At 40.6% G+C, this 27,045-nt stretch overlaps 1 protein-coding gene across 1 annotated transcript in view; it reads left to right on the forward strand.

Moving 5' to 3' along the window:
* Nucleotides 1-25,903, forward strand: part of dicer1 (dicer 1, ribonuclease type III) — a 72,290-nt gene extending 46,387 nt beyond the window's left edge. The window contains 7 exon segments of the mRNA XM_034198039.1: nucleotides 549-1,205; nucleotides 10,277-10,535; nucleotides 11,220-11,488; nucleotides 20,958-21,099; nucleotides 21,102-21,119; nucleotides 21,224-21,299; nucleotides 22,125-25,903. Coding sequence (XP_034053930.1) covers nucleotides 549-1,205; nucleotides 10,277-10,535; nucleotides 11,220-11,488; nucleotides 20,958-21,099; nucleotides 21,102-21,119; nucleotides 21,224-21,299; nucleotides 22,125-22,290 — 1,587 coding nt within the window. The 3' untranslated portion in view covers nucleotides 22,291-25,903.
* The last annotated feature ends 1,142 nt before the right edge of the window (nucleotides 25,904-27,045 follow it).

Raw genomic sequence — 27,045 nt, forward strand, 5'->3', positions numbered from 1 at the left:
ATTTGTCTTGCAACACAACATGTTTGTGTTGGTTTACAGCTGATAGAAATAGAGAGGGGTGAAAGAAACATTTCAACTCACAGCGTCCAGCAGCCAAACAGCCCAGAACACAGAAACTGGACAGAAATAACATCCGTTATAATCTTAAGTATTTTACAAAACAATAAAATCACTTTGCTTTTAATGATTTTTCTTATACAAGACAAAGCAGGAACCACAAACTAAGTCGTGGGAGAAACTCTCATTTCACAACCAGTGCTTCTGGTCCGCTTACCTGAAGCTGAAAATTGTACTGAAAATAAAACGCCTTTTTATGTTTACCTTTCTTGGTTCATATTTGTATGTTAAAGTGTCAAAGACAAATTGTAGGTAATGACTCATTTCTGTTCTATAAAAAAAAAGTGTATGTATTCACAACATGTCTACATCACGAAGCCTCATTTAAATAACAAAAAATAACTTTTAAGGTAGGTTTTAAAAGTGAATACTAATTAATTTCCTTCTTTTCTCCTTTGAACTCTGCTTTCCTTTCTGTTGGCCATCATCAGGTCAAAGAGGAGCTCCAGGCCAACGGGCAGTCTGGAACGGACTTTGACGAGGATGATGAGGAGGCTGAGGAGTGTAAGGAGGTGGAGGAGGAGGAAGAGGAAGAGGAGGGGCTGATGCTGAAGGAAGAGCCGAAGGACGAGGTGAACGTGGAGGACGATCTGGAGTACTACAAAGAGCACATCAAGTTCATCGACAACATGCTGTTAGGGTCCGGAGCATTTGGCAAGAAGATCTCTCTGAGCAGCTTCCCCCCCTCCCTCACCCCGGCCTCGGCTTCCGCCCCTGCTACGGAGACCCCATACGAGTGGAAGCCCCCGAAGAAGCCCCACCATCCCACCGCAGCCCACTACCCCCCCGAGCCGGCGCCCAGCGGGCCCTCAGCCGAGGAGTTTGACTACAGCTCGTGGGATGCCATGTGCTACCTGGACCCCAGCAAGGCGGGGGAGGAGGACGACTTCGTGGTGGGCTTCTGGAACCCGTCGGAGGAGAACTGCGGGGCGGAGCTGGGCAAGCAGTCCATCTCCTACGACCTGCACACGGAGCAGTGCATCGCCGACAAGAGCATCGCCGACTGTGTGGAGGCTCTGCTGGGCTGCTACCTCACCAGCTGTGGAGAGAGAGCCGCCCAGATGTTCCTCTGCTCCCTGGGCCTCAAGGTGAGCCACAGGCCAATCATTCCATGTTAATAAAGGGAGTCTCATACAGGCAAATTATAAAAGACACATTAAAAAGATGAATAAAAAGTGAATAAAAGAGTCAAGGACCATGGTGCTGATGTAATTCATAGCCGGTTTTAGCCACATTGTGCGTGGTGTGATTAGAGATGTGCTGGTTACCATGGTGAAACACTCCATATAATATTCTAATATTCAAATATAATAACTCCAACTATTTATTTTTCCGCAAATACTGTGATTATTGCCATTTTCAGATGGCACTGTGAACACCACCTGTCCAATCTAACATTAGCTGGGGAAGGGTTCCTAAAGCTCAGTGTGGGAGATGCAGGTGTGTTCTGAGACTCACAGAGGAAACTCCGTCCAGTGTGCCTGCTCCACGTCTTGGGACAGGAGGGTTCACAGCTGGGTCTCAGACAGCAAGGACATATTTTAATATCCCACACCTGTTCTGGTCATATTTTCTGTGTTTATTGATCAGCTTAAAAACAACTGATAGGAAAGCTATATAACGATTGTCATTTTAAAGGCATGGGGGTTTGTCTTTTATTGAGAGTAGCATATGTGACCCGCTCTATTGAAATCAGTCGGAAGTCGCAACGGCTCATTTCAAAATAAACGTGGATTTGCGTAAAAACAATTGTTTTTCGGGGTTCGTGTGTTTTTGTTTGTATTTAAATAAACAAAGTCTTGGCTTTCAGAATATGAAACTTTTATTTCCAAAATCACACGATAAATACATGTTTGAAGCTTGTAAAGGGAAGATGACAGGCACCTCTCACTCTCCACTCTGCTGTTCCGCAGCTCTGCTTCCCCTCCCTCCCTCCACACACACTCCCGAGCTTCCCCCAGACCAGTAATCCAAACAAAAATATCTTCCCTCCGTAGTATTTTGATCATTTGCTCCGCTAATCAATCAGATCGATGGATTCCAGAGAAGAGGAAACTTTAAAGGCCTTTTTCTCAAAATGATGACTCGGTGACAGTCATTATATAATGTGACATATTTCGCTTAATATTTGGAGTACAAAAACACAACAGTGTATACAACTCAAAATGTGTCTTCGGGTCAATGCGACTGATTTCGATGGAGCAGCTCACATATTTCAAATAGTACGAGTCCTGTGGGTGTCTGCGGGGTCTTAAAAAGTATTAAAAGTTGATAAATCAATTTAGCGAAAATTAAGGCTATTAAAAAGTATTAAACGGCATTTTCCAAGGTATTAAGAAGGTCCACAGCAACGACAACATGAAACACCCTTTAATTGACTGAAACAACATGTCGGGAAACCCCCTCAAGGTGGCCCAATGCATAGCGTGCCATAACATGCTGCTTCTTATTTTAAGTTTCGTTGCCTTGCTCCGCTCTGTGGGGGCGGGGGGGTGGTGTGTGTATCTGCTGGTGGACTACCTGAGAGATATACAGCAGGAGAACACGCCGTCCACCGCGGAGAATAAACAGAAGGGCAACCATGCTCCGGGGTCTTCTTCGCTGCTTTTGGTGTATTTTGTGGCGGCAGCAGCGCCACTTACAGGCCTGGCATATGTACTACAGCGTTTCCAGCATTTCCAGCGGTCTAGTGTGAACGGACACGTTAATGAATCGAATGCGTGTGAACGGAAGACTTTTTTGCGTTTGCGTATGTGTTTTAGGCCCAATCCCAAACCACTCCCTCGACCCTACCCCTCCGTGACGGAGTGAACTCCGTCTGTAGCCACACTCGCAGCTCAACGAGGCTCCCTCCTGTCAGATGGAGGGAGTAAATACAGCAGCAAGCTTTGGGACGGCCTCCACTCTCTCCGGCAGAAACAGGAAATGCCGTAACTGTATGTAACAACGGTTTAAAATCAGCATCTATTAGACAAAAAGTTTAAATGAATAACTCAAATAAAACTCCAAACATCTTTCATTGTGTTTCAAAGCTCTTTTAGTTTTAAACCTGATGTTTATAAGCTTCTTAGTTTTTGCAACGGTCTGTAAATATACACAACTTTATAATAAAATGCACAATTTTACCTTTTTCTAGACTAAACACAGGTATGATCCTAAGTTAAAAACATATGAGGTTATCATGAGGTTGTTAACATCGCAGTTTATCAGTGGATGTTTGCTGGAACTACTTTTTAACAGCTTGTTTCCCGACGGACACACACAGCGTGACTCCGGTCAGGTAGAGACCGGTCTCAAGTCAGCACCGCTGCAGACTCGCTGTTTGAGGGCTTGATAGCCCACTCCCCCTCCACACCGCTCCACACTCGTTGCTTTGGAACAGCCCTTAATATGGCGGACCCTCCGCGTGAACGCGCAAACGGAGGTGTAGGGTGTAGGGTGTAGGGGTGTTGAAAATAATCGTTTCTACGATGCATTGCGATGCGGACGTGGACGATTCGGTCTCGATGCAGTGACGGAAGATAATCGGTTTATAGCGTAGTAACGTTGCTTCCTGATTTTCCGGCCGCGGCTTTACTATAAAGTTTTTTTTTTCTGTCACTTTAATATCAAATCGGTCGGTGACGCAGAGATCAGGGAACAGACGGCACAGCAACACCAAACACGGAGCAGTCTGCTTTATCCACCAACACAACACCACCAGTCCAGAACCAACAGCAGCAGGACCCGCTCTGAATCACTCCGTGTCGCCGTGGCACAGGGATTTATGTTTTTCAAAAATAATCGCGTTACAATCATGTCAGGTTTTTGGTGGATTTAATTAAGTCTTCGATTGCAAAGTATGAATGTCCTCAAGCAATTTTCAGACGATATATACGTGTGTAAAGTTTGTGAAGGCAGGAGGAAAAAAGCTTCCGCGATCACCGTCTCCTCTGTTCCTCTAAGCCCCGCCCCCCCTGAAAATAATGAGTGACAGGCTGATAGTGACCCGATAGAAACTTTATTATTCACTTAATCACTGAGATATAATTAAGCTAACTTAATCTCATACATTCATGGGATTTATGTAACAGTAAGACAGAGAATGTAAGTGTGCACCCACATGCAGTATTTTTGTTGTTATATGCTGTTGTAAATACTCCTGTTGTATGATGTGTTCAGACTCAAGTCCTGTGTGTGATGCTACATTCAGGACATTCAGTGTCCTTTCTTTAACAGAAGACTGTTGCTAGAAGCTGCAGCTAGACTGCAGAAGCATTATTTTTTTGTTTTTGAGGATGGAACAACTTCACACACAGATATAGGGAGGCTAGACCTATACAATTCATTTATTTTGGTTTATAAATTAATGTCAAGACATTTGTTATTAATTTCTGAAGCACTTTCTAAATAATAAAAAGAGAGTTCATATGTATTTACTGCATGTATTCATTGATGAAAAATAAGCCATGTGCAGTAATATAGAACATTGAGGATGCAACGCATTGGTATGAATCGTGATGCATCGGGATATCGAATTGAATCGAATCGTTGACAGGATAATCGTAATCGAATCGTGAGACCAGTGAAGATGCACAGCCCTAGTAGGGTGTAGGGGGCGGTTTGGGAATGGGCCTTACTGTATGCGTCCTCGTGGGGCCGGGGTCTAAGCCAAACTATATCCGGTCACAGAGTTCTGCTATTTTAAAGTAAGGTCAACACATATCGACCCTAAATATATATATTAAGAACGAGAAAAGTCTTAACATATATATCGTTTTTTGTAAACATATGACAAATGTGTGAGGGTGATGACGTCAGAGCATCGTCCTATGTGCCGGGCTTAGCCCCGGACAGCCCCAGCCCAATTGAACCCCTGGGTATTTGTGAGGGAGCTCCTATATGGCATTACCCCGCTGAAGCTCACCAAAGTTTAATATATTTCATAGTTCAAAGTTTTGTCTATTGTTTTGTTTATTGGTCAAATCCTGGTTTCTAATGGTTTCTGAGGAGTTCTACTGGAATGAAAGAGCACAGAGTACAGAAGCAACAAAGCAGCATACTGCATTAAACCTGACCTTCACAGAGAGGTTGAAGTTCATGTGGAGAGGAGGCTTCAGTAGTCTGTCTGCACTCTGTTTAGTTGTGCTATCTTACAATCAATATAGTAAATGTGAGGTAAAGTGTGTCGCCAATGTAACCGCTTAGAACTCGAAGTTGCGATGAGGTACTAAAATATATGGAAAGGGTCTTAAAAAAGGTCTTAAGAGGTATTACATTTGACTTCAGGATTCCTGCATATACCCTGTGTCAATAGATTTGTGCATAACGCAAACTAGGGGTGGGCGATACAGTGTGCGAAAAAGTACACGTCCCACCGTCCGGGACGTGTTATTTACAATATCGGACAAGTAGATCTTTCAATTGACTTGTCCGGCGGACAAGTGACGTTTTTCGGCCTGATTTATTGACAAATTATTGATACATTCAGTTCGCAAATTGTACGTGTCCACCATTGTTCGTTTAGAAATGTTAGTTTCGGTTCTGCTTGTCGATTCCTAAGGAAATGCATCTCGCCGTTTTCTGTACAGTTAGACGGGGGCGGAGCGGGGTGGGAAGTGTAGCACAGTGGCAGGGTTGGGAAGCAAAATACGGTTCCGAGTAGGAACAAATAACAATTGTCCGGTACCGGGATTAATAAGAGTTGTGAGGACCAGGAGGCGAGGCCGAGCCCCGCGGACCGCAGCTCTCTCTATGCTCCGTATCAGCTGATCGCTGCACGGTGCAACTCAGCGTCTCTCTCTCTTTCTACACACAGCGGATCCGCTGCCCGTTTAAACAGCCTCATCTTTGTCAAACTTTCTTATGTTCTTTCTCTAACACGTAATGAAGGTTATTAAGTGTTTTAACTCTTATGTTGTTAATATTGACCGCCATTTCCTTTATGAAGTGAAACAGCCTCCCTGTCTGTGTCCTCGCGCTGTCCTCACATCCCCGGACCCCCAGACTCGGAGGAGCACAGGGATGTCAGTATTGTTTATGAAGCAGGGTATAGAAAGTACATTATTGAAATGAAAATACTATTTATTTACTTTTACAAACAGGCCTATAATAGGCCTATAGGCTATACATCTAATGTGTCATTATTATTATTATTATTAGGTTATGTCCTATGTGTTGGACATGTGTGGTTGGACTCTGTCTCACAGGCAGGTTGCAGTGTAACATCAGAGGACACTGGGCCAATTGTACATTCTCAAACTGCACCACTTAGAACTAACTAATCAATGCAGAGATTATTTTTATATAATTGTATTCAATAACCGTAAGAAATTAAACAGTATGAAGTGATTTGTAAATAGGAATACAGATTTGACTTAATGTTTTCATAGATATGTTTTTCTCCCAGTTCGTCATGGGACTTATTTACCCTCTCAAAGAACCGGAATCGAAAAGCAGAACCGGAATCGTTAAAATCCAAACGATACCCAACCCTATGTGTGATGCAGTAAAATCTTACCGCTCACTTACTACTCTCTAAAAACTTTTTCTCACACTGGCGATATTGAAAAATATAATATCACGATATTTTTCAAGCAGTATCACGATAGGCGATATTTATCACGATATTTTTTCATGTCGGTTATTATGGTTATTTTTCAAGTTACTTAACGGTACAAGGTAACAAAAACTAAAATAAAAAGGAGTAACAAACCAAAATACCATTTCAAGCTGGTTTTAATTCTGCAGTGAATCCCTGAATGAACAATTCAACAGGAATTTTGATATGGCTTCCTCAGTGTTCAAGTAGGTAGGCCTACACCCTACAACAAACGTTAAAGAGCCTGTGACAGCATCCCAACAACTGTTGTGCAATGAAATATTGGGCTACTAGTAATCTCGAACCGTCAGTTTAAAAAAGAGAAAGCGATACCGTTCCGTTAAATATCAATAATTTCGAACATCGCGGGGAAATTCCTTCGACTCATTTTGAAGTTTTGGGGGAAGCCGGAAGTGACGTCAATGCGGGAACGCTTCACTGTGCGGCGAGAGAGCCAAACACGGACAAAGTGTGTTGTCATGCGTAGAAATGGTGAATTACTGAGTTTAGGCACGTTAATAACGTTTTAATGAAGTTGACTACAGTATATTCATATTTGTCAGTGCTTTCATGTCAATTCGGCGAACATAAACATAAATGATCGTGGTTGAAGATGATGATTACATTAGGATTAAAAATCGGTAGTGAGAGCTACTGAATTTCCTCCCGTAGGATGTGATATAAAACAAATCGATTATTTTTGTAGTTGTAAACTCAAGTGGATGAAACTACATGTATTAGTGCTTTCATGTCAATTCGGCGAACATATGATACATTAAATGATCGTGAGAATGATGATTAAAAGTCGTTTGTTTGTGCCGGTCTGCATTTCCTGATGAGAAAACAAACCGATGCTTTTTGTAGTTGTAGTACACCAACATGGATTAAACGTGTGTTTTTTTCACCACAATGTTGGGGAAATTAATGGATAAAATGCACGGATTATTATTATTATTATTCCCACTCCGATCGGGACACTAGGTCCACCGTTTCCCCGCAGCGAGGCTCCCCCGTTGACAGTTTACGTGGAATGGGTGCAGTGGCGGACTGGCCATCGGGACGAATCCCGATGGGCCGGTACCGAAGTGGGCCGGTCGGATAAGTCACTAGCACATCCCCCATAGGCGGCGCGTGAGGCTCAGGTTTGGGAAGGCTAAATAACTTTGTTTACCTGACGCTGCCCACCTCCGGCGTCTATAGAAAAGAGATCAACTCAGTGTGCGGAGTTTAAATCTCTCAAGTCATATTACAGGATAAAGGAAATACAGTTTAAACTGCCGTATGCAGAGAAGACGCCGACGTGTCGCACTTATCATTCATATTACATCATCAATCAGATCATCGATCATATAATATCATAATATATCATATATTTCCTTATCAGCCGTATCTGGCCGTGCAACACTTACAGTGTCACATACTGTATGCAGAAGTATTATTTTAAGCAACACATTATGTTGACGAAACACTCGAGTCAAATGTAATTAAAGTCAGATCCACTCGTGTCTTAGACGTGAACGCGCTCTCAGCTGGAGAGAAACTCTGGCTTGATTTACCGAGTTGATAACCAGCGTCGTAGGACCGCTTAGCGAGATCTCGTTTGTTAGTTTGTTGTTGTTAGTTTGTTTGTTACTCAAACATATCCAGGCTCTGTTGAACTGGCTTCGTAGTACAGGGCACAGGTGGCTAGCAGCGCTAATGTCAAAGACACAGACATTGCATTATATTTGTATTTTACGAGGATGCAGTGACACAAATATTTACATATTTACATTTACTATCTACAGCGCCCGCCGCCCCTGACATCCCCCACTCCCCCCCGTTGACAATTTACTAGCGGTACCGAAGTGGGCCGGTCGAGAGTCCCGGGATGATTTTTAGTCCCATTCCACCACTGGCAACATGACCGTATGATCGCCCATATTGACGCACCTAATTCCTAAACTTCTAACAGATACAACATAAAGCGATCCTTCAGCCTCATATGAGCTCTCAGACACGTTCAACATTAAACTGTCATCGCTGTCTGAGCTTGCTGCTGTGTGCACCATCGTGCGTTTACATGCAGATGCTGGGATCCTGAACGGTGCAGCTGGAGCGCTGTGCCCGCAATGACGTCACACATCATTTGGCGGGACTTGAAGAATCCCCGAGAAGATCCAGAAAATGGTCAACATTGAAGGGCAGATTAATGGTTATCAAAGTACAAATATCCAAAATCAGTTCAGTAACGGTTTTCAAGGGGACAATATTTACTCAAATTGATGGGTTTGGATGATGGGGAAAACTCGTGTCACAGGCTCTTTAACACTGGTTTCTTCACCAAGTAAAGTGCACTCTCTTGCTAAATAAAATAAAATATTCAAGGCACAGTTTCTCAGTATAAAAATGCACTTTCTGTTTTAGGCAGCACTAGCAGTGATGTAACATCAATAAACATGAAAAGGAGAGTAAAACTTAACTAAGTACAACATAAAACATCAATGAGGAAAAGTCAGTGCCAAACAATTAAAATGTAAACTTTAGACCTTGAAGTGCAATCAAAGACTTTAACATAACTGAACATCGGTTTCAAAAGGGAAAAACAATATAAATACCTTATTGATAAAATAAAATATAAGCCAACAGAATCAACCAAGACAATAAATGAAGTGCAATACTGTCTGAATCCTGACTAGACAGCTTGGGTTTTACTAACCGTTATCAGTATTTAGTTACTTGCTTCGGCATAATTTTGAAAGGTGTATTACAATTAAATCACGGTAAAATAGGTTAATTTTGTCATAGTTGGTTTCCACCACAGTATTTACATGGATATAAGCCCCGCCCCCTCTCCAGCACGTCCTGTTTGAATGACAGGAGTAAACACAGCTGACAGCCGCGGTGAAACTCCAGCGGTTAGGGTGAGAATATTCGCATTGCGTCCGTTGTGAACGCAGCATAATGCAGTTCAGAAACCACTGTTCTGACTCTTTTAAAGCGTTTAAAAACGTCGAGATTTTAACAGTATCAGGGGCACACAGGCCATGGTGGCCGTAGGACGTACAATTATTTTCAGGGCTTCACGGCCAGACCGGCCGTCATGGCCGCCGTGAAAATCCTACCCTGGTGCACTATCACGATAGATATGATATCTCTGAAAAGGCATATCGTGGAGATCTAATATCGTGGAGACCTAATATCGTCTCGACGATATACATCGTCATATCGCCCACCCCTAACGCAAACACAGATCTATATTATGCAAGCCTTAATCAGACCTCTTAACACAAATAATTTCCCTGAGCTTAAGGCATACATAAAACTAACCACACTACGTGTTAGCCTCAGCCTGGCTGTTCACATTTATTTAAAGAGTTTTTCTGACTGATTTAATACACGTGTAATTGTGCTAAGGGGAAACTATTTTCTTCTGGCATTATTATCAGAGAGACTTAAATTGGTGACTTCAACAGATGTTCCTGCTCAAAGTCAGGTTAATACCGGCCATGGTAAACACTGCCACCGTCCCCATGTCTGGCCCAGGTGATAGCTGCTCCTCCAAACGCAGATATTAACAGTTGTTTTTGATGTTGACAGGTGTTACCGATGGACAGGGGGGCTCTGACGGGTGCCGTGGTGCTAAGCGGTCAGACCAACACTTTGGACCTGAACTACGGCTGGCTGAAGATCCCCCCCCGCTCCGTGCTGGACCATCATCCTGACCCAGAAGGAACTCTCACCCACCTCATCTCCGGCTTCGAGAACTTTGAAAGAAAGATCAACTACACGTTTCAGAACAAGACCTACCTGCTGCAGGCCTTCACTCACGCTTCCTACCATTACAACACCATCACAGGTCAGAACCATGTTTACTGTAGTGTTACCAGTACAGGTCAGAACCATGTTTACTGTAGTGTTACCAGTACAGGTCAGAACCATGTTTACTGTAGTGTTACCAGTACAGGTCAGAACCATGTTCACTGTAGTGTTACCAGTACAGGTCAGAACCATGTTCACTGTAGTGTTACCAGTACAGGTCAGAACCATGTTCACTGTAGTGTTACCAGTACAGGTCAGAAAGAACCATGTTCAAGAACTAGAAGTATATGTTGATAAAAAAAGAGTTATTTATAAATGATAATAACAGTGCTGCAATACATCTGAATGTTTATTTCGATTAAATGCAACATGACTAACATTCAAAATAGTTTTTTCATTGGACATTTCCAAATTAAAGTCCAAGCTAGTTCAAATACATATTGCATTTACACAGACTAAACTGACCGGTGGAACCGAACTAAATGAAAAAACTTTGGATTACTGGAAATGGTCAACAAACCTAGGGTTCCAAAATTCCAGGAATGTTCATGGTGAAAACTCATGAACATAAAAGAAACATTTAATTGACTGGGTTATTTGCTTAGGCTGAATTGACTGTGTTCTATACAGATAGAAACAACCTCTTACAATCATAAGCATCTCTTTTAGAGAAATGAAAACACTAACATTATCATGTCTGACGTCTATTCTTCCTCTTCAGATTGTTACCAGCGACTGGAGTTCCTCGGCGATGCAATTTTAGACTACCTCATTACAAAGCACCTTTATGAAGACCCCCGGCAGCACTCCCCGGGCGTGCTGACCGACCTGCGCTCAGCACTCGTCAACAACACCATCTTTGCCTCTCTGGCCGTCAAGTACGACTACCACAAGTACTTCAAGGCCATCTCGCCCGAGCTTTTCCACGTCATCGACGACTTCGTTCAATTCCAGCTGGAGAAGAACGAGATGCAAGGCATGGACTCTGAGGTGAGTAGACCGAAACACAGTGAGCAGCAGTACTGAACAATAAAACCTATCAGTCAATCAAAGTATGTTCATAGAGCACAATATCACTTTTGTTTCATTTACAGTGTGTTAAGTCACCAAACAGCCTAAGCCTCCGCTGCATAACTAAACCTTGAACCAGCCCTAACTATAAGCTTTAGCAAAACATCAAGTGTTAAGCCTACTCTTTCATGTGTAATTGATGCTGTAGTGTTTTCCCATTTCAATAAGCGTCAGTATTCCAAAAGATCCCCCTGAATAACAAGGCTGTTTCATATTCCCATGATTTCAGCACTAAAGAGAAAATGCAGTTGGATTGAATTTGTCTGGAAAGGGCTATCTTAGCACCAGATCTCCTCCCATTCTTCTGCTGAGGGACTTTTTATGCCTTAGGGACAGCAGGCACATATTACACAAACATACAGGAAGTACAGCAGGAATAATGTGCTGCACTCACGAGCCTGCTTGAAACTGTTCCATGTAGTGACCCACAGCAGATCATTCTCTACAGGTTCTTATTTCATGCTTTTTCAAGAACAGCATGAAATATTGGGTTGACTTCCGTTCATATATTTATAACACGTTTAGGGTTGTTTGATCATTTCCAAATCAAGATATGTTTGGGAGTTTTGGAATCTTTGCACAATTTCAACACTTTTTGATTGTTAACTTATTTTGTATTGAAAATACACATACATTTATTACATACATTTATATTTACCTTCTTCTGCTAGTTTTTCTGATCCAGCCATTACCGTATGTGTGACGCTTGATTGAGCATCCTAGTTTATCCTTAAGTTTGCAACAGCCTGTTGTTAGCGTCACATTTCAAGTAGCATTCCCCATTAGCTAACTTGCTAGCTAGCTAATGTACCACATTTGACACTGTATGTATATGAGAAATGAATGTTTAAGCAATAGCTCACGACAGGCCGAACCACGCCCCTTAGCTGTGATATAATGAGCATATATCACGGCCTGAAGTGAGCTATTGCTTTATAAAACGGTTACCAAGTGTGGCAATATGAAAAAAAAATACACTCTAATTTAAATAGTTTTTATTAGTAAATAATGCGCGAAACATAGTTGATCCATTATTTGGCTATTTATTTACATTCATTTGTATGTTGCCGTTTATTGTGCACCCACTGAAAAACTGTCCAGCATCAGCAGAATAGCTTACGTGGTTGTTCTAGGCTGTTGCTTGGGCGTGGCGAGAATATTGCTCCACTTTCTCCGGTCCCCGAGATTGGGCTTCCAGTAGCTCTGGAGAGAGTATTTGCACCTGTGGCCACTAACGGTCATCATTTCTCTGCTTTGTTTCAAGACCCGCATCAGAAAGCTTTTGAATGGTGGTACTTTTCCAGTTGGTCTACCTGCTCTTCACGTAGCTCTGCATGTCGTCGTTTAGGTGCTTTTTTTTTTCTGGAGATAGGCACTGCTCAATCCACTCCTCCATAGTAAGACCCCCCTGGAGGTCAAAGTTAATCTTAAATGTTTCCATGTTATGCTTTGTAAGTTTGTTTCGTAACGGAAGAAATGTAAATATATTTCTAAAACTGACAAGTCAAATCAAGCAATCTGATTGGTCGATAGTGTTTTTGCGGACCTCTTTGATTACAGATTTGGAAACATCGTTGCTTGCTTTAAAAGTAGCACAACTCATTATGTCAAACCTTGGAAAGTATCTAGAAATCTCTGCCCTAATGCCAAAGGAACTGCACACTGAATATGTTTTGCCGTTTGATGTGTAGGCCTATTTCTGGACCGCTGCGTAAAAAGGAGGGTTTCTACCCCGTTACTTCTCCGCTGCTTTCTTGTTCCAGTATGAAAAGCAAACTGCAAGCAGTTTGCTTTTCAGCCGAACGATATACTGTTTTTCTCAGACGCGGAGGGATACTGATTTGTTGTGAAAAGTAACTTACAATTCTACCCGTGGTATACGCTTAGTATATCACGGGTAAGAACCAATCAGATTGCTTGATTTGACTTGTCCGTTTTATAAATTTAATTAATTAATTATTTAATTAGCCAATTCATTCATTTTTCATTTAATGGTTTATTTGGCAGGGACAATGCACAGTAATGAACACTTAAGACATTAAAATGTATCAAGCGTAACAGTGCCAGATTTAACTTTGAGCTCATTTCCATCCGCAGTCCCTCACATAAAACATATAAGAACATTATATTTTACAAACATAGCAAAAACAAAATCCATGATATGCAAAAAGAGCAAGAGCAGCATACAAGTATTTACCACATGGCAGTACAATATAGCAGCTACGACAGGGGTAGGCACGTTTTTTTGCTGAGCCACAAGATGGCGGGCCAGAACATAATCAAAGCCTAATTCAAGGAATTGATTTTGGTAAGAGGGCGCAGCGCCCCTGTTCCCCGGTTCAGAAAAAACTCTATCGCTGATAACCCTCCCCATCAACACTCTGATGCGCAGTCAGATCTGCTGATTGGTTCACTGATTATAAAGGCCCCAAATCCAGAGCCTCTGGCTAGACCTGCCCAAAGAGAGGCTCGTCCTCTCTAGCCCCATTTCAGTCCCAAAGCCAGGGCTATTATCTGTATTTTAACAGACTTATCTTTTAAATTGAGGTGTATTTATTGTTCTCTTTCAAAATTTTATTTTTCTCTGAAATGTTAGGGAGGATGGTCCTCCCTTTCCTCAATGGACGAGCCTCCACTGAGTAAAGTAGAGTTATTACTAGGTAGCAGTGTTATTAACATAATTGTATTCTGATAAGTATTGTCAAGTTCTCTGGGTTTTTGACATTTATTTGAGTGTTTTGCCACATTTGAGAGGCTTGGAGGGGCAACAGAAGGACGCATGGACAACTGGAATCCTTTTTCCTTTTCTTTATTTCAACTTTTCAAGGACACATTAGGATTCTTTCAGGTTGAAAACCTTTAAAAAATATCAAAGGACAAAATAAATCAATTACAGCATGTTTTGCTTTGCAATTTAATATTGTATAGGCCTTCAACTCACACCTCCGGCGGAGCTTTTTGCAAGAGGAGATACAAGTGCTACATAAAGTGAGAGGAGATAAAAGTGCTACATAAATTGAGAGGAGATAAAAGTGCTACATAAAGTGCAAGAGGAGATAAAAGTGCTACATAAAGTGCAAGAGGAGATAAAAGTGCTACATAAAGTGAGAGGAGATAAAAGTGCTACATAAAGTGCAAGAGGAGATAAAAGTGCTACATAAAGTGCAAGAGGAGATAAAATGGCTACATAAAGTGCAAGAGGAGATAAAATAGCTACATAAAGTGCAAGAGGAGATAAAAGAGCTTGCTACATAAAGTGCAAGAGGAGAAGAGAGTGCTACATAAAGTGAGAGGAGATAAAAGTGCTACATAAAGTGCAAGAGGAGATAAAAGTGCTACATAAAGTGCAAGAGGAGATAAAAGTGCTACATAAAGTGCAAGAGGAGATAAAAGTGCTACATAAAGTGCAAGAGGAGATAAAAGAGTGCTACATAAAGTGAAGAGGAGATAAAAGAGTGCTACATAAAGTGCAGAGAGATAAAAGTGCTACATAAGTGAAGAGGAGATAAAAGAGTGCTACATAAAGTGCAAGAGGAGATAAAAGTGCTACATAAAGTGCAAGAGGAGATAAAAGTGCTACATAAAGTGCAAGAGGAGATAAAAGTGCTACATAAAGTGCAAGAGGAGATAAAATAGTGCTACATAAAGTGCAAGAGGAGATACAAGTGCTACATAAAGTGAGAGGAGATAAAAGTGCTACATAAAGTGCAAGAGGAGATAAAAGAGTGCTACATAAAGTGAGAGGAGATAAAAGTGCTACATAAAGTCAGAGGGATAAAGTGCTACATAAAGTGAGAGGAGATAAAAGTGCTACATAAAGTGCAAGAGGAGATAAAAGTGCTACATAAAGTGCAAGAGGAGATAAAATGCTACATAAAGTGAGCGGAGATAAAAGTGCTACATAAAGTGCAAGAGGAGATAAAAGTGCTACATAAAGTGCAAGAGGAGATAAAAGAGTGCTACATAAAGTGCAAGAGGAGATAAAAGTGCTACATAAAGTGAGAGGAGATAAAAGTGCTACATAAAGTGCAAGAGGAGATAAAGAGAGTGCTACATAAAGTGAGAGGAGATAAAAGTGCTACATAAAGTGCAAGAGGAGATAAAAGTGCTACATAAAGTGAGAGGAGATAAAAGTGCTACATAAAGTGCAAGAGGAGATAAAAGAGAGTGCTACATAAAGTGAGAGGAGATAAAAGTGCTACATAAAGTGAGAGGAGATAAAAGTGCTACATAAAGTGCAAGAGGAGATAAAAGTGCTACATAAAGTGAGAGGAGATAAAAGTGCTACATAAAGTGAGAGGAGATAAAAGTGCTACATAAGTGCAAGAGGAGATAAAAGAGTGCTACATAAAGTGAGAGGAGATAAAAGTGCTACATAAAGTGCAAGAGGAGATAAAAGTGCTACATAAAGTGAGAGGAGATAAAAGTGCTACATAAAGTGCAAGAGGAGATAAAAGAGTGCTACATAAAGTGAGAGGAGATAAAAGTGCTACATAAAGTGAGAGGAGATAAAAGTGCTACATAAAGTGCAAGAGGAGATAAAAGTGCTACATAAAGTGAGAGGAGATAAAAGTGCTACATAAAGTGAGAGGAGATAAAAGTGCTACATAAAGTGAGAGGAGATAAAAGTGCTACATAAGTGAGGAGATAAAAGTGCTACATAAAGTGAGAGGAGATAAAGTGCTACATAAAGTGAGAGGATATAGAAGTGCTACATAAGTGCAAGAGGAGATAAAAGTGCTACATAAAGTGAGAGGAGATACAAGTGCTACATAAAGTGCAAGAGGAGATACAAGTGCTACATAAAGTGCAAGAGGAGATACAAGTGCTACATAAAGTGAGAGGAGATAAAAGTGCTACATAAAGTGAGAGGAGATAAAAGTGCTACATAAAGTGCAAGAGAGATAAAAGTGCTACAGTAAAGTGAGAGGAGATACAAGTGCTACATAAAGTGAGAGAGATAAAAGTGCTACATAAAGTGAGAGGAGATAAAGTGCTACATAAGTGAGAGGAGATAAAAGTGCTACATAAAGTGCAAGAGAGATAAAAAGAGTGCTACATAAAGTGAGAGGAATAAAAGTGCTACATAAAGTGAGAGTAGATAAAAGTGCTACATAAGTGAGGAGATGAAAGTGCTACATAAAGTGAGAGTAAATAAAAGTGCTACATAAAGTGAGAGGAGATAAAAGTGCTACATAAAGTGCAAGAGGAGATAAAAGAGAGTGCTACATAAAGTGAGAGGAGATAAAAGTGCTACATCAAGTGAGAGGAGATAAAAGTGCTACATAAAGTGAGAGGAGATGAAAGTGCTACATAAAGTGAGAGGAGATAAAAGTGCTACATAAAGTGAGAGGAGATAAAAGTGCTACATAAAGTGCAAGAGGAGATAAAAGAGCTACATAAAGTGCAAGAGGAGATAAAAGAGCTTGCTACATAAAGTGAGAGGAGATAAAAGAGAGTGCTACATAAGTGAGAGGAGATAAAAGTGCTACATAAAGTGCAAGAGGAGATAAAAGTGCTACATAAAGTGCAAGAGGAGATACAAGTGCTACATAAAGTGAGAGGAGATAAAAGTGCTACATAAAGTGCAAGAGGAGATAAAAGTGCTACATAAAGTGCAAGAGGAGATAAAAGTGCTACATAAAGTGAGAGGAGATAAAAGAGTGCTACATAAAGTGAGAGGAGATAAAAGTGCTACATAAAGTGAGAGGAGATAAAAGTGCTACATAAAGTGCAAGAGGAGATAAAAGTGCTACATAAAGTGAGCGGAGATAAAAGTGCTACATAAAGTGCAAGAGGAGATAAAAGTGCTACATAAAGTGCAAGAGGAGATAAAAGAGTGCTACATAAAGTGCAAGAGGAGATACAAGTGCTACATAAAGTGAGAGGAGATAAAGTGCTACATAAGTGCAAGAGGAGATAAAAGAGTGCTACATAAAGTGAGAGGAGATAAAATGCTACATAAAGTACAAGAGGAGATAAAAGTGCTACATAAGTGAGGAGATAAAAGTGCTACATAAAGTGCAAGAGGAGATAAAAGAGTGCTACATAAGTGCAAGAGGAGATAAAAGTGCTACATAAAGTGAGCGGAGATAAAGTGCTACATAAGTGCAAGAGGAGATAAAGTGCTACATAAAGTGCAAGAGGAGATAAAAGAGTGCTACATAAAGTGCAAGAGGAGATAAAGTGCTACATAAGTGAGAGGAGATAAAAGTGCTACATAAAGTGCAAGAGGAGATAAAGAGAGTGCTACATAAAGTGAGAGGAGATAAAGTGCTACTAAAGTGCAAGAGGAGATAAAAGTGCTACATAAAGTGAGAGGAGATAAAAGTGCTACATAAATGCAAGAGGAGATAAAAGAGAGTGCTACATAAGTGAGAGAGATAAAAGTGCTACATAAAGTGAGAGGAGATAGAAGTGCTACATAAAGTGCAAGAGATATAAAGTGCTACATAAAGTGAGAGGAGATAAAAGTGCTACATAAAGTGAGAGGATAAAAAGTGCTACATAAAGAGCAAGAGGAGATAAAAGAGTGCTACATAAAGTGAGAGGAGATAAAAGTGCTACATAAAGTGCAAGAGGAGATAAAGTGCTACATAAGTGAGAGAGATAAAAGTGCTACATAAAGTGCAAGAGGAGATAAAGAGAGTGCTACATAAAGTGAGAGGAGTAAAAGTGCTACATAAATGGAGGAGATAAAGTGCTACATAAAGTGCAAGAGGAGATAAAAGTGCTACATAAGTGAGAGGAGATAAAAAGTGCTACATAAAGTGAGAGGAGATAAAAGGCTACATAAAGTGAGAGGAGATAAAGTGCTACATAAAGTGAGAGGATAAAAGTGCTACATAAAGTGAGAGGAGATAGAAGTGCTACATAAAGTGCAAGAGGAGATAAAAGTGCTACATAAAGTGAGAGGAGATACAAGTGCTACATAAAGTGCAAGAGGAGATACAAGTGCTACATAAAGTGCAAGAGGAGATAAAAGTGCTACATAAAGTGAGAGGAGATAAAAGTGCTACATAAAGTGAGAGGAGATAAAGTGCTACATAAAGTGCAAGAGGAGATAAAGTGCTACATAAAGTGAGAGGAGATAAAGTGCTACATAAAGTGAGAGGAGATAAAAGTGCTACATAAAGTGAGAGGAGATAAAAGTGCTACATAAAGTGAGAGGAGATAAAAGTGCTACATAAAGTGCAAGAGGAGATAAAAGAGAGTGCTACATAAAGTGAGAGGAGATAAAAGTGCTACATAAAGTGAGAGGAGATAAAAGTGCTACATAAAGTGAGGAGATAAAAGTGCTACATAAGTGAGGGAGATAAAGTGCTACATAAGTGAGAGGAGATAAAAGTGCTACATAAGTGCAAGAGGAGATAAAAGAGTGCTACATAAAGTGATCAGGAGATAAAAGTGCTACATCAAGTGAGAGGAGATAAAAGTGCTACATAAAGTGAGAGGAGATAAAAGTGCTACATAAAGTGAGAGGAGATAAAAGTGCTACATAAAGTGAGAGGAGATAAAAGTGCTACATAAAGTGCAAGAGGAGATAAAAGTGCTACATAAAGTGAGAGGAGATACAAGTGCTACATAAAGTGGCAAGAGGAGATACGTGCTACATAAAGTGCAGAGGAGATAAAAGTGCTACATAAAGTGAGAGGAGATACAATGCTACATAAAGTGAGAGGAGATAAAGTGCTACATAAAGTGCAAGAGGAGATAAAGTGCTACATAAAGTGAAGAGGAGATACAATGCTACATAAGTGCAAGAGATAAAGTGCTACATAAAGTGCAAGAGGAGATAAAAGTGCTACATAAAGTGAGAGAGATAAAAGTGCTACATAAAGTGAGAGGAGATAAAAGTGCTACATAAAGTGAGCGGAGATAAAAGTGCTACATAAAGTGCAAGAGGAGATAAAAGTGCTACATAAAGTGCAAGAGGAGATAAAAGAGTGCTACATAAAGTGCAAGAGGAGATAAAAGTGCTACATAAAGTGCAAGAGGAGATAAAGAGTGCTACATAAAGTGCAAGAGGAGATAAAAGTGCTACATAAAGTGCAAGAGGAGATAAAAGTGCTACATAAAGTGCAAGAGGAGATAAAAGAGTGCTACATAAGTGAGAGGAGATAAAGTGCTACATAAAGTGCAAGAGGAGATAACAAGCTACATAAAGTGCAAAGGAGATAAAAGTGCTACATAAGTGAGAGGAGATAAAAGTGCTACATAAAGTGCAAGGAGATAAAAGTGCTACATAGTGAGAGGAGATAAAGTGCTACATAAAGTGAGAGGAGATAAAGTGCTACATAAAGTGCAAGGGAGATAAATGCTACATAAAGTGAGAGAGATAAAGTGCTACATAAAGTGCAAGAGGAGATAAAAGTGCTACATAAAGTGAGAGGAGATAAAAGTGCTACATAAAGTGAGAGGAGATAAAAGTGCTACATAAAGTGCAAGAGGAGATAAAAGTGCTACATAAAGTGAGAGGAGATAAAAGTGCTACATAAGTGAGAGGATAAGTGCTACATAAAGTGAGAGGAGATAAAGTGCTACATAAAGTGCAAGAGGAGATAAAGAGAGTGCTACATAAAGTGAGAGGAGATAAAAGTGCTACATAAAGTGAGAGGAGATAAAAGTGCTACATAAAGTGAGAGGAGATAAAAGTGCTACATAAAGTGAGAGGAGATAAAAGTGCTACATAAAGTGCAAGAGGAGATAAAAGTGCTACATAAAGTGAGAGGAGATACAAGTGCTACATAAAGTGAGAGGATATAAAGTGCTACATAAAAGTGAGAGGAGATAAAAGTGCTACATAAAGTGCAAGAGGAGATAAAAGAGAGTGCTACATAAAGTGAGAGGAGATAAAAGTGCTACATAAAGTGAGAGGAGATAAAAGTGCTACATAAAGTGAGAGGAGATAAAAGTGCTACATAAAGTGAGAGGAGATAAAAGTGCTACATAAAGTGCAAGAGGAGATAAAAGAAGTGCTACATAAAGTGAGAGGAGATAAAAGTGCTACATAAAGTGAGAGGAGATACCCCTGCATTAAAGTGTAATTGATTGTCTATTTCAAAATGATTTGCTTCTATCTAGATAGGCCATGGTAAATATAGCTATATGGGCTATCCCATATCACAGTAGGCCCAATATTTAGAAAAAAACAAAAAAGTGAAAATATCATTATTTGTATTTTATTGTGCTGCTGACGAGAAGTCATAGTCATTTACAGACTTAATAAAACATCTTTGTTTGGTAAATATCTGCAATCAGTCAAGAAAATCTAAATTAGTTCATTTTTCCTAATTGTGCAGTCCTAGTTTGTTAGCGAGCTCTACTGATAAATGTTGTGTGTGTGTGTGTTATGATCTGGTCAACTAACGACTGCATGTGTTTTCAGCTGCGGCGCTCAGAAGAGGACGAGGAGAAGGAGGAGGACATTGAGGTCCCGAAGGCCATGGGGGACATCTTTGAGTCGCTGGCCGGAGCCATCTACATGGACAGCAGGATGTCTCTGGAGACCGTGTGGCAGGTGTATTATCCATGATGAGGCCACTCATAGGTGAGGAGGAGTGGAAGCGTCTTTTGTTTCTATTTGAAGCTAATTGTAGTTATCAGTGTGAGGATGATTCTGATGCCTTGCTCTCCATCCCCCGCCTCTTCCAGAGAAATTCTCTGCCAACGTGCCACGCTCTCCTGTCAGGGAGCTGCTGGAGATGGAGCCAGAAACTGCCAAGTTCAGGTGAGAGGAAAACGTTTCTCACAGGAATATGAAGATGTTCTCTTTTCTAACTTCATAATAATCATTGCAGCAATGCACAGATGAGAGGACCGCTTAATCATAACTGAGTTCATTCCATTTGAGCAAAAAGTCATGTTATATTCATTTTATAGCCTATTTTAGGAAATGTATCCAGAAAAGCTGTCACCTGCTTTAACAGCCCCCCCCTTCTTTTTAAAGGTGTGGGACAGGATGTTAAGGCGTAGATAAAAAGTCAACAGTTAGCTAAATACAAATGGTGATGATGCGTTTTAGCTCTGCGTGTCAGGTTTGTAAATCAGAATTGACTACTATCAGCTATTTTGCTTCGATCATTATGACAGGACTGTCTGATGAGCATTCCCCATGGCGTAAAAAATGCAGACATTTTTGCGATGATACCAGATTTTCTGCCAAATGTAAAATGATTTGCCTCGAAGAGAACTAGTTAAAATCGGTCAGAAATCCATTTAAAAATGAACTACATGGGATTTATTGGTGTATATCGTTTTTAACCATGTTCTCCAATTTGGTACCCAGAATCATGGATTAACACTGACATTGTTAAGATATCGTTTATAAAACTCAGCATTTCCCTGCAAATAAAAAGCTGAGAAAAAGGAGTGATTAGACATGGATAAAGGTTCAACTATTGATGGAGGAAGTGCTGTGGAAATACATCTCATACTGAGTATGCATCATTCAGGGAACAGAGAAATAAGAATGAGAGTAGTATCTTTAGTACCCGGCTGTGTGAGATTTAGGTCACCATTAGCCAGGTTCTGACCCCCCTCTTGCTCTGTGCAGCCCTGCGGAGAGGACGTACGACGGGAAGGTGCGGGTGACCGTGGAGGTCGTGGGGAAGGGCAAGTTCAAAGGAGTGGGCCGCAGCTACCGCATCGCCAAGTCTGCGGCGGCGAGACGAGCTCTGCGCAGCCTCAAAGCCAATCAACCTCAGGTCCAGAAAAACTGAGCTCACCCTCCGAGCTCCCAGCATTAGCACCTAAGCTACTGACGCTAACGGAGGACAATCAACACCGGCTTCCAACAGAGCGCCATGCAAGCCCTGCATCTTCAGCCAAGGCAGCCGGGGAACACTGTGGAGACGCAGATGAAGAAGCAGACTGATCTCATTACCATTTCATCAGATCTTTTTTTTTCCTTTTTCTTTTTTGCGCCTACACAATCTTTGCTTTCCCTCGCTCAGTGCTTTATTAACGTTTAGCAGTGTGTTTAAAAAAGGTCAGGTCGCATCGTCTGTTCCTCACCGTTTAGTGTTTGGTTAACCTCTATGCTGATGGTATGATGCTTATGCTTATTGTGTAGTATTAGATTGTACATAGTTCAATCAAAGGTGTAAATCAAAGTATGTAGGAAGAAGAAAAAAACGCTAAACTCCTCAGCCTGTGCACTAGTGCCAGTCAGTTTGACAGCGGCGGACGTGGCTAACAGAAACCACTGGAGCAAAACGCTGGTGGCACTTCTGTCTGAAATCTGTCTTGAAATGGTATTCTTAATCATTTTTGCACTTATTCCATTAGGGTCTGTTACTTCGAGAATCATGTGGTCACATTGACACCAGAATCATATACGTAGCAAAGTCTATCAAAATAATAAGATACATGATTGGTATTCTTAGCCTTAGTTGCTAAGATTCACCCTCATATCCTGCAAGACGGATAGGAATTCCAAGATTCCCAGTTACTGTAATTTAAAGTAGTTTATAAAGCGCACTTGAGGTTGCATGTTCTTGTAGTTTATGTATAAACCATGACAACTGGATTGCTTCTATAAATGTTCTGGATCTACGGATGTATCTAGTGTGAGCGCAACACTCAATGTAAACGGCATTACCTTGATGATTTGGTTTAACATGTTTTGATATCAAGAATGGAAGGAATTGAACATTCTTGCGCACTTAACGTCTTTCCAAGGATCATCCAGTTTTGATATACGAAGAGAAAGACGTATCACACGTTCAATATGCTGCAGACTTTTCTATATTGGATACTCGTGTAGGCTCAAAATCTTTTCAAATAGTCTTTGTGAAAAAGGCCAACTCATTTCACGTGTTGCTCACATCCTGTACCTACCAAAGCTCTAACAGATGTGACACTATGAAGTTAAAGGCGATTCCTGCGGAGAAGACACCAGCCTTTTTCTTTTTTCTGTTCGGACACATTTTGCTTCTCGCTAAATGTCCTGTCCCCCCCCCTCATCAATAAGCCCTTTTTTCACTTGAATACCTCAGTTAATTGCATGCATTTTCTTGTCTTTATATTTTTCTTTTCTTTTTGTTTGGTGCTATGTTTTTGTATTGAGCTTGAATTTCTCATCTTTTTTTGCACTGTAACTATAATACCTCTTTATTTGACCTTTTCATTATTTTGGAAATCTGTTTGATTTGGTTGTCCCGTTGGCCACCCCCCCCCCAAACTCCAGGTTGATTGGAGTGGATTATTAGATTTCCCCTCCTTCACTAGCTTTGAATTGAATTGGCTGAAAATCTGCATTTGAATTCTGGGTAAAAACAAACAGTATTGACAAATGGGTAAAAACCTGCAGAGGTAATCTGATTGCACTCTTAAACATTTGTATTTATATATAGGCAGAGAGTAAACTTGTATTTGTCCATAACAAAGGGTTCGAAGAGACACGTGCCACAAAGAACATGAATGAACAAAGAGCTAAAGTCAGATTGGTACAGTTCTACATGGGTTCAACTAACTATTGTGTAGGTCCCAGATGGGGGGGGGGGGAGCTACTAAAAATAATGTGAAATCACTCATCTGGTGCCACAGCCGCTCTATTTTATGTCTGTGACTGATGGAAACTAGGATCATAATTCATCTTGGCACCAATATCCAGCAGCATGTTTCTATTCAGGAGGGAGCAGTGCGATAGTCAGAACGGACTACGTTTTCTCGTAATGGCAATTTTCTTTTTTTTGTATATGTAGCACAATTGAGCATTGCACTTGGGCGCCATACTTTACCTCATGTCAGAGTGAAAGGGAGTGAAAGGTAGAGGAAGGCGAAGACGTGTATATATGATGTTGGGAGGACTAACTGGTTCAGGCTTGGCTGCTGTGTGGATGCTGGTTTAGCTCAGAGCTATTTAAAGAGACAGCAAGGGGCTGGGGGGGGGGGCTCCAAATGTGTTGCGGGGCATCATGTGACAAACACACTGTTAGAAAAATCTCTAAACGTGTATACTTCCTGTATCCTGCCTCAAACAGCTGTTTGGTGAGTCGGACTGGCACGTCCAATCATGAATGGGATCTTGGTTCAATTCACTTCTGGATTCTCCCTTGTTTCTTCTTCTGTGGTGTGTGAGTTTGACTGACCTTCCCCTTTATCAGAAACTCAAAGGAAAAATCCACCCTAATGTGCTTCTGTACTTGTGATGAATCCTGAGCCACTTTGTGAATTCCTTTGTACTGGAGCTTTTACTTTTCGAAACGAAACAAATGTCCAATTGTTCAAATTCTAAATTTGCAATCTGTTCTGTTTAAGTGCAAATATCTCAGAAACATGACAAGGCTCCAGAATCTGACACTGTGTTCCTGTAAGGAGTCACATACTAGTACATTGTATTTAATACATAACATCATACTTCTGTTGTGCAGCTCTGATAAATGTAGTGCAACAGGAAGTTCACTGTATCCCTCAAATGAAAAGGAGTAGCTGTAAAATATTAGCAGTCAATGGAAATACTAAAGTACAAGTACCTCAAAGTTTTAACATTAATTGTACTTTATCCCAGCTGGTGTCAGTTTCCTTAGCTGCTTATCAGACAAGGAAATGCCGTCGTACTGGTGCAAAATGATAAGAAAACCCTTCTGTTGGAAGCCAATCATAGAAAATCAAAGATGGTTATATGAAGAAGTGCTTTTCTGCCTTGTGTCTCCAGTAGAAGAGCTACACAATCACCACACATCTGAGCTGAGCAGGGACTGATGTGTGGGGCCGTGCTGCAGAATGATGGAACTCAATACGGCTGTCCTGAATCAGGGAAACTATCTGTTTAAAGATTAGTTCCTCATTTAGTTTAAGGATATTTCTTAATCATAATTACATCCACTGTGAATCAAAAGTCCTGAAAGGTCACTTTTTAAAGCTGCTGTATCTGAATGTGATGTGATACATTTGGCCAGGTATTGACAGGAAATGCATCAGCTAACAGGAAGTTGATCCCTGATAAGCAGCATGTGTTCCAACAGAAGAGTTTTGGGTGGATTTTTCCTTTAATGATCGCTCATGATCAGTGTTAGCAGAGAACAGAAATGCCTGATCAACAATGGGAGTGTGGGAGAGGAGATGGAAGCCAGCATAGATCCCCTGTCTGTTTGGGGGGGGGGGGGGGGGTCACGGAGCAGCAGAGCACCAGCAGGGGGGGCTAAGCGGTCGGAGCTGCAGTGTAAGGGACATGAACAGGACTCCTCACTCATACTGTAACTGTGCTGCAGTGTTTGCGGTCTGCACCTTATGGATCATAAAGACCTTTAATTGTGTTTGTTTGGACTTTTCTTTTTTATATAATTGTAGCCCAGTATATCTACAATAAAAGTAATGGTATGGTCATCATCTTTGCTTCCTGTGCTGTGTTTTGCAGATATACAAACATTTAGTAGTGCACGATGACTCAGCAAATACTGGCAATATTCTATGGTATTTGCTGAAACATGGTAAATTGTGTTCCTCGGATCATTCATTTGATAAATTGGCGATTCACTTAAACTTTATCTTACACAATTTGGCAAAAATGTCCTCTTACAAAATGATTTTCATTGATCCCTTAGACCAGCGGTTCTCAACCTGTGGGCCGTGGCCCCTAGTGGTCCGCAAAGGCATTGCAAGTGGGCCGCCAAATAATTGTGTTTTTTTTACAGGCTAAAGACACAAACATGGACATAACAATAACATATTGGAGATGACATTCCCATCTCAGACAAAAACAGAAGAAATAAAGATACAGTCAGTAGGATCACTTCAACATTTCACAAACTAAAATAGGTTGACAACCAAAAACCACCAAAACACAACATGGCAAGCATATTTATTGTTCCTTTAATACCACTCTTCGTTAGAGCTAATTATTTCCCATTTCATGGTGTGATGAGCCTTTGATTTTTTTTAGCAATAATTTTTTCCAAAATAAATGGTATTTTTTTAATCTAATCTTCAAACTCTTTACATTAAGATTACTCCTTGATTGACTTTCAAAAATATGTATTTTAGCCAGAAGAATAGTTGTATTTATTAACTGTGTGCGGACTTCATCTAAAAGCCCAAATAAAATATTAAAGGGTGTAAATGTAAATTCAATATTTGCCGCCAAATAATTAGCAAAACATGATTTGTGTGGAAACATTTTCATTATTAAGATTTATTTTTTATTTGAACCTCTTTTCCTTTCTCTTTCTTGATCCTCCTTAGCAACGGTCATTACAGTCCTTGGCAGCGGTCTGTTGTACTGGATTTACAACGTGTCACATGTTCTGAATTGACAAATCGGAACTTTATTTAGCCTCCGTATTGTTTATGGTTGAATGTGGGCCGCGAAAACATTTGGAAAAAACATGCGGAAATGTCGTCATCAGCAGGCCATCACGTGGTTTCCGAAAATAACCGAGTGACACGAGTAGATTTTAGCCGAGACCGGCGGAAAATATGTCTCAAAATTCCGTGTGTGTAAAAAGACGATCCACAAGCAGAAATGTGAGATC

This window comes from Gymnodraco acuticeps, unplaced genomic scaffold (genome assembly GCF_902827175.1).
Source record: "Gymnodraco acuticeps unplaced genomic scaffold, fGymAcu1.1, whole genome shotgun sequence".
NCBI lineage: Eukaryota > Metazoa > Chordata > Actinopteri > Perciformes > Bathydraconidae > Gymnodraco > Gymnodraco acuticeps.